The sequence below is a fragment of the Trichomycterus rosablanca genome, chromosome 26 (assembly GCF_030014385.1).
Source record: "Trichomycterus rosablanca isolate fTriRos1 chromosome 26, fTriRos1.hap1, whole genome shotgun sequence".
NCBI classification, from domain to species: Eukaryota; Metazoa; Chordata; class Actinopteri; order Siluriformes; family Trichomycteridae; genus Trichomycterus; species Trichomycterus rosablanca.
Window position 1 is genome coordinate 4,595,163 of NC_086013.1, and position 13,762 is coordinate 4,608,924.

General features: G+C 43.6%; 1 protein-coding gene across 3 annotated transcripts in view; it reads left to right on the forward strand.

Annotated features, from left to right (window-relative positions):
- Positions 1-13,762, forward strand: part of abr (ABR activator of RhoGEF and GTPase) — a 117,245-nt gene that overhangs the window by 24,786 nt on the left and 78,697 nt on the right. Inside the window, exon 1 of one of the 3 annotated variants that reach the window (XM_062988582.1) lies at positions 344-1,051. The exons of 1 other annotated variant lie outside the window; for it this stretch is intronic. In XM_062988582.1, coding sequence (XP_062844652.1) covers positions 991-1,051 — 61 coding nt within the window. In that variant the 5' untranslated portion in view covers positions 344-990. Of the gene's footprint in view, positions 1-343; positions 1,052-13,247; positions 13,304-13,762 lie in introns of those variants that run through there. One more of the 3 variants, XM_062988584.1, reaches the window with a different exon arrangement.

Genomic DNA, 13,762 nt, shown 5'->3' on the forward strand with positions numbered 1-13,762 from the left:
TTAAGTTAAATTATTATTTATTATTATTATTAAATTGTTAAAATCTATTATTATTATATTGTTAGATTAGTTAGATTAATGTTATTGTCATTATATTATATTATTATTGTCATTATTAATGATGGTGGTAGTGTTAAAAGTAATAATGATAAGGATTGCTGTTGTAGTATATTTTCTTCTTCTGATTATTATTATTATTATTATTATTATTAACATTGGTAGTGGAAGTAGTAGTGTTGTTGTTGGTGGTGTTGTTACTTTATTTAAATTTTAACTTGTTTACCATGTTCATTTTTTTCAGCAAAGCTTTAGCAATACACGTGTAAATATTTGTAAAGCCCATAAAGCACCATGGAAGTGAACTGAGAGGCTCATTGCTAATTTTACTGACTCTAATGTTAAATCAATGTGTGTGCTTTGGCAATACAAACGTGAGTATTTATCATACTTATAAACCACCTTTAATTACATTGAATTAAAAGACAGATTAAGAGAGATAATTGCTGGCTGATGCTTCAGCTCACAAGTCCTCCACTTACTCTCAAACCCCGTCCTCCTGCTTCAAACCCAGACATGACACGAGACCCCACCAACAAAGCCCAACACACTGTAACGAGAGCAACAGAACGAAGAGTGAGAGAGTGTAGGGGACATGATTGAGTGCACAGATCGAGCGAAACAGAGGAGGAGCGTTTTATTTCCCATAGCAACGGCTGGCAGCTTGTAAGTGTGTGTGTGTGTGTGTGTGTGTGCGCGAGTGTGTACAAGAGAGAGAGAGAGAGAGCATCAGAGAGCAGCCTACACATTAGCTCGGCCCTTCCCTTCCCCTCTGTTCTCCACGATCTCCACCGATCCTCACACATCAAGACAAGCCGGGCATCTTGTTACTGTACGAGGGAGGAATAACAAGAGGAACGCTGACTTGAGGGACGACTACTGATTGATTTAAGGAGTCGTACTGAAACCCTGGAGGAGTCGGCAGGAGAAGGGATGGAGCGCCTGAGCTCGCACGGGCTGCCCAGGCTCTCCTGGATCGACACACTTTACAGCAGTATGTACAACTCGTCCCTCTCTGTTCCAGGTCCATTTGTGTGAGATCTTTGTAAGGAGCTTCACCTCAGGACCTCCTGTTGTTCTTGTTTACTAATGTCTGATCGTGATGGTCCATGGTGTGTGTGAGTGTGTGTGTGTTCAGAATTTGTTGGTTAGATGAGGTTAAACTTGCACTTTGTAGTTCTACAATTACTGACTGTAGTCTATTTATTTCTCTACATACTTTTTTTCGCCTGCTTTCACTTTGTTCTTCAATGGTCAGGACCCCCGCAGGACCACCACAGAACTGGTATTATTTAGGTGGTGGATCATTCTCAGCCCTGCAGTGACACTGACTGGTATGAGTGGATCAGACACAGCAGCGCTGCTGGAGTTTTTAAACACCGTGTCCACTCGCTGTCCACTCAATTAGACACTCCTACCTAGTCGGTCCACCTTGTAGATGTAAAGTCAGTGACGATCGCACATCTATTGCTGCTGTTTGAGTTGGTCATCTTTGAGATCCTCATCAGTGGTCACAGGACGCTGCCCACGGGGCGCTGTTGGCTGGATATTTTTGGTAGGTGGACTATTCTCAGTCCAGCAGTGACAGTGAGCTGTGTCTTATCCACTCATACCAGCACAACACACACTAACACACCACCACCATGTCAGTGTTACTGCAGTGCTGAGAAGGATCCACCATCTAAATAATCTTGACTATTGAAGAACAGCATGAAAGGGGGCTAATAAAGCATGCAGAGAAACAGATGGACTACAGTCAGTAATTGTAGAACTACAAAGTGCTCCTATATGGTAAGTGGAGCTAATAAAATGGACAGTGAGTGTAGAAGCAAGGAGGTGGCTTTAATGTTATGGCTGATTAGTGTATCTGGGCAGTGGTACTTAAGCAGTTAAGATAATAGATTATTAATCAGAAGGTTGTTGGTTGAAGCCCCACCACCACCAAGTTGCTGGATAAAACAGGGATAAAAGGACTGAGAAGAAAATAATAAAATAAATTATCAGTACCCACTAAATGCTGCAAATGTTAATATAAATATATATTTACCTTTCAATCCTAATTATGTGTTTTATTAGTTTACTTTTTAGTAATTTTTATCTCTGTAAAAACATCGTTTGTGTACCAAATCAACGACTGACTGACTTTAGCAATGTGGCCAACATTTCACTGTATATTACACTGAGGTAACTGTTTAGAACCACTAGGGGGTGCTGTGAGGCTTCTGTGTCTGTTCCGTATTTGAAAACAAACAGACGCTTTGTATCTATAAGCACTGTTAGCATGAAGCTCAAACATCAAAATTATTTACTATTAAACTAATTAAAATGCTTTAATTAATAAAAAATAGGACAAACTCTGAATAAATGTGAAAATTATGTGAGAAATACTTACAGTACTAACCAAAAAATTAGCTTAAAATCCTTATCTGTGCCACTTCATATTGTATATATACACTTCTGAGGTACAAATATCCCATTAATGGTTGGTGTACATTTGGATGGTTATCCATCGTATACTTTATGCCCAAAAGTATGTGGACGCCTGACCATGAACTTGTCGGAGTTGTCATAACCCTTCTTTCTTAACTTTGGTGAGGCTTTCCACAAGCTTTTGGAGTGTACCTGTGAGCAATGAGTGGCCGTTTAGTGAAAAAAGTGCATTTTGAGTCAGGCAGGTACACTATGGGTGTGTTCGAAAACCTAGGGAGCTGCCTTGCTGTCTTACTGTCTACATAGGCAGCTGACTTAGTAGAGAGGATTCTAATAAGTTAGTGACTTAAAAGGCAGGTTATTCGAACGCACTACTTAGATAGCGATTCCATCGGGTTTAGCATTTCGCGTTTAGCATTTAGCATCTCGCCATTAAAACCAATAAACTGAGGTAGCATAGCACGCTAACGTCAATAACATCTCCCTTCATGTACCGATAACGGTTAAATTTCCTGACAAGCCCGAACTTGCAAATAAAAACACTCGGTACAAGTTTATACAAGTTAAAAATCAGTAATATTTTATTTACGTTTGAAAATAACTCCGCTCGTTTCTCCGCCCCGTCAGCCATGAATGCTGGGATTGTCTTGATCACTAAGGCAGCGTCCGATGCTCACTCGTTCTTGAGCCAAAATAACATTGAAATAATAAGATGCCTCAGAAGTGTGGATTTTAAGGCATCTAGGATTTCGAACAGCCTCCTTCTCGGGAGCGCGCACAGGATGACGTAAAATGCTGCCTATGTAGACAGCACACTAGCTTTTCGAACACACCCTATATTGCCAAAAGTATTCACTCACTCATCCAAATCATTGAATTCAGATGTTCCAGGTGTATAAAACCAAGCACCTAGGCATGCAGACTGCTTCTACGAACATTAGTGAAAGAATGGGTCGCTCTCAGGAGCTCAGTGAATTCCAGCGTGGTACCGTGATAGGATGCCACCTGTGCAACAAGTATATTCCACAGTCGACTGTCATGTCAGTGGTATTATAACGATGTGGAAACGATTGGGAACGACAGCAACTCGGCCACGAAGTGGTAGCCACGTAAAATGACAGAGCGGGGTCGGCGGATGCTGAGGCGCATAGTGCGCAGAGGTCACCAACTTTCTGCAGAGTCAATCGCTACAGATCTCCAAACTTCATGTGGCCTTCAGATGAGCTCAAGAACAGTGTGTAGAGCTTCATTAAATGGGTTTCCATGGCCGAGCAGCTGCATCCAAGTCTTACATGACCAAGCGCAATGCAAAGCGTCGGATGCAGTGGTGTAAAGCACGCCGCCACTGCTTTTCAAACACAGCTGTCACTGTTCACAGGCAAGTGAGCTTTAAATGGCAATGGAATTACCTTGTAATAAATTCCCTGCTTTTAGGTTGACTAAAGTTGCTTCCTGAACATGTGGACGGTTGAAATCAGAACCGCAAGCAGTTCCAAAGCACATATCAATGTAAAGCTTACTTGACTGTGGACGGTGTCACCCATGTTCCACCAGGATTTGTATTGTGTTTTCATTTTTGAACACTTTCAGAAGTGGACACGTAGTTGAAGCTGGTGGGATTAAGGTGGAGGCTGGGAGTCAAAAATAGACCGAGGGAATCAGAATAAGCTAAATTTATTCGGAAGGGATTAACCAGGGATGGGTTAATAAACACCCCTCCCGTTGTCCAAATTCACACCGTCACATCTGTTTGTTGGGAGTGGATTAATGCATATAAAGTGGAGTGTGTCCCAACAGACATGTGTAAATCCACCTCCCCCATAAACCCTCCTCACATCAGATTTTTTTCCTTTGCTTCTAACATGGTTTACGATAGTGCATCAAAAAGACCAAAGATTTACCTGCACCTGCTCAAATGAGAAGCAAACTGGGAAGGCGTCATCTTTTTTTTCATTAAGGTGGCGCATTAACGCCAAAATCTGGCGTGCATAAGGGTACATCAGGTAGAGGAACTGCCAACTGAATGTAAATACCAGAACGGGTCTCACTGGTGACTTAAATGGGTGCTTAACGAACCCCTCCGAAACTGCTTGATGCTGCATCAGTGACTCGTGGTCAAGGGATATTGATAGATTACCTTGGTCTACGTTGTGTTGGGGTATGCATCTGGTTTGCTTAGTAGAGTTTACTTACTCTTGTAGCTGCCGTGCAGAACCGCGTTTACAGACAATGGATTTCCGAAGTGTTCCCAAATCCATGTTATATTTGTTACAGAATTATGTTGGTTTTTAAAGCAGTGCCAACAGAGGTGTTGACATATTTGGTTATACGAAAGGGAGATCTATGGACCGCTGCTGACAGATAACTAAGAACAACCATGGGACAAACAAGAAAGGACTAGGAAGGTAACAGGGAGTATCCAGAACTAGCAAAGATACCCTATATAGACAACTATGAAGCAGACTGGAAGTGTACATATACAGACAAGGACCACCGGAAACAAGGTACATAGGCCCCATGTTCACGTATATAGCTTGGCCTTGGGAAGCAAGATGCCAAGGGAAGCAAAGTGAAACAAGACATCGCATCCTTTTCTAACTCCCAGTCTATCCCCTTTCTCCTAGTCAGCATCTTCTCACATGACGCTTCATCAGCATCGAAAAAGTATTTATTACAACATCACAAAAAAGTGCTGAGTCTCTGTTATATGAGTTACAGTTAATACCAGACAGAAGTCCATGCCAGGGTTGTTGAGCATCAGCTTTTGAGAGAAAGATGTATGCGCAATTGATCCCGGGAAGCTGTTGGATTTATATTTTTGGATGGACCACTATTATAAAATTCTCCTCCCAACATTGACGTTGAGGTGTTTAAAAATCCCACCACACACTGCTGCACATGCTATACTTCCAACAGTGCCGTGTTAGTGTCACTGCAGTGCTGAGTGGTCTAGTAGATTGATAAATAGGGTAAAAGAAGGCACAGACTGTATAGAGCAGCGAATGGGATACAGTCAGTAACTGTGTATGGCAGGTCTAGATTATAAACTAATCAATAAATGTGGTAGCACAGTGGTAAATTACGCTAGCCCACTATTTCTGGGATACAGGGTTTGAATCCTCAGTGGTGCTGTTGGCCGGTCAGGGATCTACACACAGACATGATTGGCTATGTCAACGGGGTAGGCGAGGCTGCACGATGGAATGGCGTCCTATCCGGGGAAACCAGCCCACTGTGACCCTAAAGATGGAGATGGAGCTCAAAGCTACGACCACATTTGAAGTAGCTGTGTCTTAAATCACACACTGTTGTTTTAAGTAGTGTGCCTAATTAGTGCAGTTTAAATGGTATAGTTACACACCATGTAGCACACAGAATGTCAGCATGATTCGGTTCAAGGCACCACCACCAAGTTGCCACTGTTGGACCCCTGAGCAAGGTGCTTAACCCCTGCTCCGAATGTAGGTTCAATTCTCAAAACTGCCACTGACTTGCTCTTGATGCGAGCTGCTTGTTTGTTTGGGAAGTGCCCTTAAGATTTTTAGAGACTTGGGTGAATTCCCACTCCTGGTATAAAGTGCTAATGTGTTTGTCTGGGATTTTAGCAGACATTTACCAAAGCTTTCAAGAGCTTTCGGGTGTAAATGCGAGCGCGGATGTGTCGGGTGGAGAGGGGAGGAGTGGGTGGCCGAATCTACCCACTACACACTTATCAATCCCACTGTGGATTTCTATCCTTCTCTTTTTTTGTACAGTCTTTCAATGGCTTTTTGGCCTTTTCCCTCTTTAACTATAGAAACCGCTGCAGTAAGAGCACTCGGCGTACATCACGTACCATCTAGTCAGTGCGGTCAGAGCTAGAGAAGTGGGGTTAGGGGTAGAGATCAGAGATCATCTTCCAGTGCTTATTGATGCAGAATGGGTTGGGAAGGGGGAAGGGAGAAACCTGAAGGACAAGTGCAGGCGTGGCTAACTTGTTTATGAAGCTCTAATATTGTGATGCCATAGCAGTCAGTTCTAAAGCAACATAAAGCTTCAGTTCACCCTTAGTGCAGGTCCCAAGTCCGGATAAATACGAGGGTTGCATCAGTAATAAGTCAAAGGAAACCATCAAAGTGAAATTGGTGACATCTAGTACCTTGGGACCCGACTTTCAATTTAACAAAATTGACTCTTGGCGTAAAAGTTGGCGAGTTAGGGTTAGCTTAGGCGGAGCTTAGAGTGATGATGGCATTCCGATTCCGTCTCCGTCCCAAATCGCACACTACTTGCTGAACAATTAGTGAACTTCATGACAAGACACGACACTTATGTTGTGATTTTTGGATTGCATCCCAAACCACATCCACTGCAATTTCGTTGCCACTTGCACCACACCGTTGCTGGCCAAGAAGGACGCTAGGCTATGCCACACCCTTCTCTGAGACATGTTAATCCACCGATTGCTTCTTTTCCCGCCAGCTTCGCACTCTCAAAATTTGCTTTTGAGAGTCCGATTGCCCGATTGCGTCATGCTTCCTCTCCCCGCTGATGCCTGATCTGATCGAGGAGAACTAAGCTAACCCACGCTCCCTCCGACACGTGGGCAGCAGGTGTATGGATTTTGTCACCTACACTTCGACGAGTGCAATGCGGATCAGCACTGTGTATGGAGAGACACACCCTGACAGCACTCTCTTTTCCCTGTCTCTGTGCAGGCACCATCAAGCAGCCAGAAGAGGTCATAATTGCATCAGTTATGAGAGAGTCCCAGTCCAACTGATTCCCCCCCCCCCCATTTCCAGTCAAGTCGTATCCAGTTCCCCAATTGTAACCTCCTACCATGATCAAACAACTGCCAGGTACTCACTGCCGTCTGCGAATCATCCATCTCTTGTGCAGGCACCTAGACTATTCAACAGAGGTTGCAATTCTAGCAGCAATTAGGAACCCAGTCAAACCACTTCCTCAGGCACTGCCAGTTGGGTCTCTTGGGTGCCTGCCCAGGTTGATAGCACAGATTCGAACCACAGAGCTTAAGATCTTAGTGATTTTTGGGTTGGTTTATTTGACCAATATGCGATTTTATTACAATTTATTTAGTAAGTAATTAAAAATCCAAGTGTTCTCCACGGTGTGCGATATCAACCTGTGTGTATTTGTCTCGGCTTGTTTAAACACGCCTGCTTCAGGCTGCCTTTTGTGGGCTTTTCGTCCATTGGGACTTGTTTAGTGTGTGCATGTGAGTCTCCTTGTGTTGTCGCATGAGTGTCCCCGGCCCTGCCCTCTTTGGCTGGTAACTCAAGCCTCCCTACAGTCTTATTGTGAAATGAACCAATCGTAGTCCCCACAGAATACACATGAGCCAATGGGATTATCGGCCTGTTTATTTCACTGGGAAGTCGGGATGTGATTAGGCATTCAGGCAGCCTAGTGAAGTGGAAGAGATGGAGTCATGGTGAGGGAGTGGAAGTAGGGAAGAGGTGTAGAGGTGGTGGGGAGGGATCCATTAGTATGGACCAGCTTGAAAGCCCGAGTCAGGCTACTGACACCTTTCTCTCTCTGGCCAAAAATAGGTCGGCACTCCCTCTCCCCCAAGCTATTTATCGACTCTTTTTGGTGTGTGGTACCAAATGTCCACTTTAAGGAATTACTGTAGCATTGAATAAAAAAACAACTATTTTGGAAGGACAATTTGTCCTGCTTTTACCACCCACTCCATTAACTCCTCGCTGTGTGTCGTGTCCGTTACACAACACAGTGTTTGTTTTTCGGTTTTGTTCTGGCCTTTCTGAAGGAAAACAGAACCGAAATCAATACCGCTTTTCTCTCTCAATGTCTGAAGATTACGTCTAAGTGCACTTCTCCACTTTCATTACCTCTTATTCAACACTGCTGTGTGTTTTGTGTATTAGCGTGTGTATTTTTATTTCTTTTGGAAACACATCTAACCCACTCTGTTCCGAAGAATGTGGAAAGAACGGAAAATATACCCATGCTTAGAGGCTAATCCTCTTAAACTTTTGGGAAAAACCCTTTGTATTACCTTGTGTTTAAGACGGTAGAATAAGTATTACCTCATGTGTCTGAGAACGGTTAGATACACCGACTAGGCATAACATTATGACCACTGACCGGTGAAGTGAATAACACTGATTATCTCTTCATCATGGTGCCTGTTAGTGGGTGGGATATATTAGGCAGCAAGTAAACAGAGCTTCTCCAAAACTTGTGGGGTGTTCCCGGTCTGCAGTGGTCAGTATCTATCATGTATTGGTTTGAACAATACAGGTCTGACGTCACGTCTCTTGAAACTTTGATTGATGATACTGTCATACTGTCAAGCTAGTTTCTCAGGATAGAAACCCCTTCAGGTCCATCATGACTTGACTGTGGACCTGTGTTCCGGAAGCTTCTAGGCTACTAGAGAAGCTTCTAGCTTTTCAAATAGCAATTTTAGCTATAGTATAGGTTGGATCAGGTGTTCGCATACTTCTTGCCATATGAGGTCTGTCTCAAAATCTAGTAAGCTGCCTTGCTGCCTACTCCTTATATGGGCACCTGCCTAAGTAGAGAGGGTTCTCATAATGCCACAGTGATTATGGCGTTGGCTGTCCCTGCCCACTGCCACACTTTTAGATTACTAATAGGGATGTAACGATGCACCACAAGACCATTAACAACCAATTTAAAAATGCCACAATTGAAATCAATTGAATCGATATTCACTTTAAACAGCAGAGGGCACTGGCGCTAGACACCTCGCCTGGTTGACGTCACTGCCGCTACACGAATGGTTGCCAGATTCGGGGTTGTCAGCCAAAGTGGGCTTAATTCAAAATAGATTTTCAGAGTTTGTACATACCTTAGAAATAAAAGGGCATTCACTATTTAGATAAATAAAAGATAATCACAAATACAGTATTTTGTTTGTCATCATTTCTCTTCAATTTCAGTTTAAAAAAAACGGGGTATGTAGAGTGTTTCGTTACATCCCTTATTACTAAGCTAACAGAGTTGACCTGAGGCCATTCAAACCAGTGTGCTGAGGCAACACGACCCACTAGCATGCCAGCTAACATCTCCCTCTGTGTACCGAAACTGTTAAATTGTCACTGACGAACCCAGAAATGCATTTTTACATTCGAAAAAATTGGTGCTGTGGTTCTGTTTGCCATATTTGATTTTTTTCAATGCTGGGATTCTGAGTTCGTCAGAATGTCTGTCAGAATAAGGCGTTTTAGTAGGCAGCATTTTGAGGCATCTAAGAATGCCTTCTCCTCAGGAAAAGAGAAATGTAGAGAGCTCACTAGGTTTTCACACAGACTCGACATGTCCGTTCTGTGAAATTGTTTGTAAACTTTTACCTCAGTTGTTTCTAAAAATAGTTAAACATTTCCCGCCAAAAAACTGACAGGGTGAGAGCCATGTTGTAATCTATAATGTATGCTGTTCTATTTTGGCTTGATGTGAAATTGACGTCAGGGTATAAATACTGATCCAGCTAAATGGGCGAGGGCTCTTATTGGCACGATGTATCAGTGCAGAATTAAACGGGGTGTTTAAATTCAGGGCCATTTTTTAAACCAAGGCTGTGATGTCCGATGCCCAAGGACACTCGAAAGTGCCACAAAAAAGGTAATGTCCAGATATATTACCAGAGATGAGCACTTATGAGCTCCACTTATCATATAGAAGCACTTTGTAGTTCTACAATCACTGACTGTAGTCCATCTGTTTCTCTACATACTTTTTTAGCCTGCTTTCACACTGTTCTTCAATGGTCAGGACCACTACAGAGCAGGTATTTTTTAGGTGGTGGATCATTCTCAGCACTGCACTGCACTGACATGGTGGTGGTGTGTTAGTGTGTGTTGTGCTGGTATGAGTGGATCAGACACAGCAGTGCTGCTGGAGTTTTAAAACACCGTGTCCACTCGCTGTCCACTCCATTAGACACTCCTACCTAGTTGGTCTACCTTGTAGATGTAAAGTCAGAGACGATCGCTCATCTATTGCTGCTGTTTGAGTTGGTCATCTTCTAGACTTTCATCAGTGGTCACAGGACGCTACCTGTGGGGCGCTGTTGGCTGGATGTTTTTGGTTGGTGGACTATTCTCAGTCAAGCAGTGACAGTGAGGTGTTTAAAAACTCCACTCATACCAGCACAACACACACTAACACACCACCACCATGTCAGTGTCACTGCAATGCTAAGAATGATCCACCACTTTAATAATACCTGCTCTGTGGTGGTCCTGTGGTAGTGTGACCATTGAAGAACAGCATGAAAGGGGGCTAACAAAGCATGCAGAGAAACAGATGGACTACAGTCAGTAATTGTTGAACTACAAAGTGCTTCTATATGGTAAGTGGAGCTGAGAAAATGGACAGTGAGGGTAGAAACAAGGAGGTGGTTTTAATGTTATGGCTGATCAGTGTATTTAGAAAAACACTGACTTGAACCCTGGATCCCATCGGCAGAGGACTAGCGTAATGTACCGCAGTTCCACCTGAGCACCTTTTTGTCAATTGAGCCTTGTATTTTGGGGAAAATGCAAAAATTAGGCTTAACGTAATGCATTTTTAGTGTAGGTACTGCACAGCACCAGGGTTTAGTGGACCTGGGTTTGATCCTGAACTTTGCTGCCCATCCTGTGAGGACTCTTTGTGTTCTCAAGGCTTTACTTTCGAAATCCTGTCTTAATCCCAGTTGGACTTTGTACCCAGGGTTACTCAGTAGGCTCGGATTGGACAGTTTCACTTCGGTTCACCACAATGAGTTTATAGTTAAGGATCAAATCACTCAGGTCCTTGTTTATGGATTGTTAAGCTGCATGTTAATGTGGCTATTGATTGTGTTTTAGCCACCAAAGTCTCGTTTGTGACCACCCTTGACCTTTAGGTGGTGATGATCAATCATTCTGTTCGATTCTATGCTCTGAGACTGGTCTACGTTGGTAAATCTGCCATTCTAGCTTTGGTGCTCTCTCAACCCTACTGCACACCTTTGGGATGAACCTTGCCCAACTTGGGAAGGGAGGGGAGAGACTCTTAAATATCTATTAAGTCTGTGGATGAGCTTGCTGGACATCCAACACCCTGTGCAGACCACTGGAGTTCCTCCTGACCAGTTGGGTACGGAGGAACTCTAGTGGCCTGCACACAGTCCTGGCCTCAAGCCTCGAGATAAATTGGAATATTGATTGGGAACCAGACCTTCTAGACAGTTGGCCACAAAATGAGATGTCCAACAAGCTCATCCTTAGTCGTCCACATACTTTCGACCATGAATTAAACTTAAATTAAACACCCTGTAAACATCTGTGGGTGGTCCGTGATGTTATGTTGGTTGTCATCTTCAAGAGGAGCCCAGATGGTTAGACTGTCCCCAATGGGACACATCAAGACCTCACAGACCCCCAGATGTGACCCTCACACACACCATCAGTAGGTGGATATTACAGGAACATCCACTTAAAAACAGAGAAGGATGAACAAAAGCTTCATAAGCTCCAAACTGGAGCATTTGGTACAGCGTGGTTATGTAATGGTACGGACAGAGCGTACTAGTTAGAGAGATTATATAATGCATTATATCACTTCTTATAAAACTGCTAAGTTGGATATCTATGGAGGCTCTGGAGCAACGATTTCATTTTAAAAGAACCTAGAGATCCAAATGTCATCCTTTCTAGACGCTTTTGAAGACCATTGGACTCCACTGAACCACATTGAGAGCCTTTATTTAAAGTTACAAAACATGTAACAGGGATGATACTGTGATGATGTCCAGCCAGCTATAGTATTATAGTAGCTATTATAGTAGCTATAGTAATACGTCATCAAGAAGGTCGCCAGAAATACCTGGACTATGTGCTCCAGTGATGTCTTATGTTCTTTCTTGACGATGTAATACACCAGATTTTAGAACCATGGACTTTTATATGGAGTTGACACCCGTCCCCGATTGCGGCTATATCAAAAGAAGTCTTGCAGGCCGCTCAGGTGGCGCAGCGGTAAAAACACACGCTGCAACCATACATGGTATCGAATCCAGCTCTGCCTTACCGGCTCGAGGCTGAGTGGCTACATGAACAACGATTGGCCGGTTGTTCAGTTGGGGGCGGGGACAAAGAACCGGATGTGGGTTTCTCTCTGTCAGAATGGTGCAGTTATGACCTCTGCCGGCTGATTAGATTCGCCTGCAGAAGAGATGAGGAAGGAGTGCTCTTAGGGTGTGTCTCTCCGCATGCAACGCTAGGTGGCGCAACACTCATCAATGAGTAGGTGAAAAAATTCAGGCGGCTGCTGCTCATGTTTCGGAGGGGATGTGGGTTAGCTTTGATGTCCTCGGTCAGGGCAGGGTTCGGCATAGACAGAGAGGAGGCGGGATGCAAATTGGATAATTGGACAAGCTAAAAGGGGAGAAAAAGGGGAGAAAATGCAATTGGTGTTCCAGTTCATCCCAGATTCCACTTGATGGCTAGTACCTGTTTAGACACTTGATGTACGTCATAGCTACTTCAGTGCTTTATTGGCATTGAAGTACATTGGCATTGAAGTTTCACCCCTAGCATGAGGGATAGAAGGGTGGCTGTGTGTTTGAGGGGGGTGTTGTTGTTACATCCATTGTTGTTTGGTTTATAAATAGCAGCTTGCCTTTTTAAACTGTCATTTAGCACCCGATTGCATAAAAGCCCTCCCGGTTGTCATGGCAGCCTTGCATCTCGTCATGGTAACAGGCTCCTGGTTGACATCGACGCTAGGACTGGAGTGGCTACGTCAGCGCACCCGTTTGGCGTGTTCGAGCGATGGGAACTGACAGGATGTCAGGGTGGGTTGCTTACATGCATGGCATAGAGTACAGTGGCATCAGCACTCGAACTTCAACTTCATGGGAGGTCCTTTGGGGTGGGGTTACGCAACACACCAAGTGTGAATGAGGGTGATCATAACTGTGTTGGAATGTAATGATTACTGTACTAGTAGTGGTGCTAGTTCGGTATTTACCATAATGACAGACCTCACAAAGGGATATAATGCTAGATTGTTGCTACTTGGCTACAATCTCGGTTTCTAGTTGCTATGTTACCTAAGGTGATTGCTAGGTTGTTTCTAGTTGCTATGTTACCTAAGGTGATTGCTAGGTTGTTGCTACTTGGCTGATATGTTACCTAAGGTGATTGGTTGTTGCTAGTTGCTGCTATATATGGGTTTGTTAGATTTCAGTCAAATAAGCATTTATAACACCGGCTGTTACTGGTTCTCAGGAAGGCCTGACTTGCGGTCTACA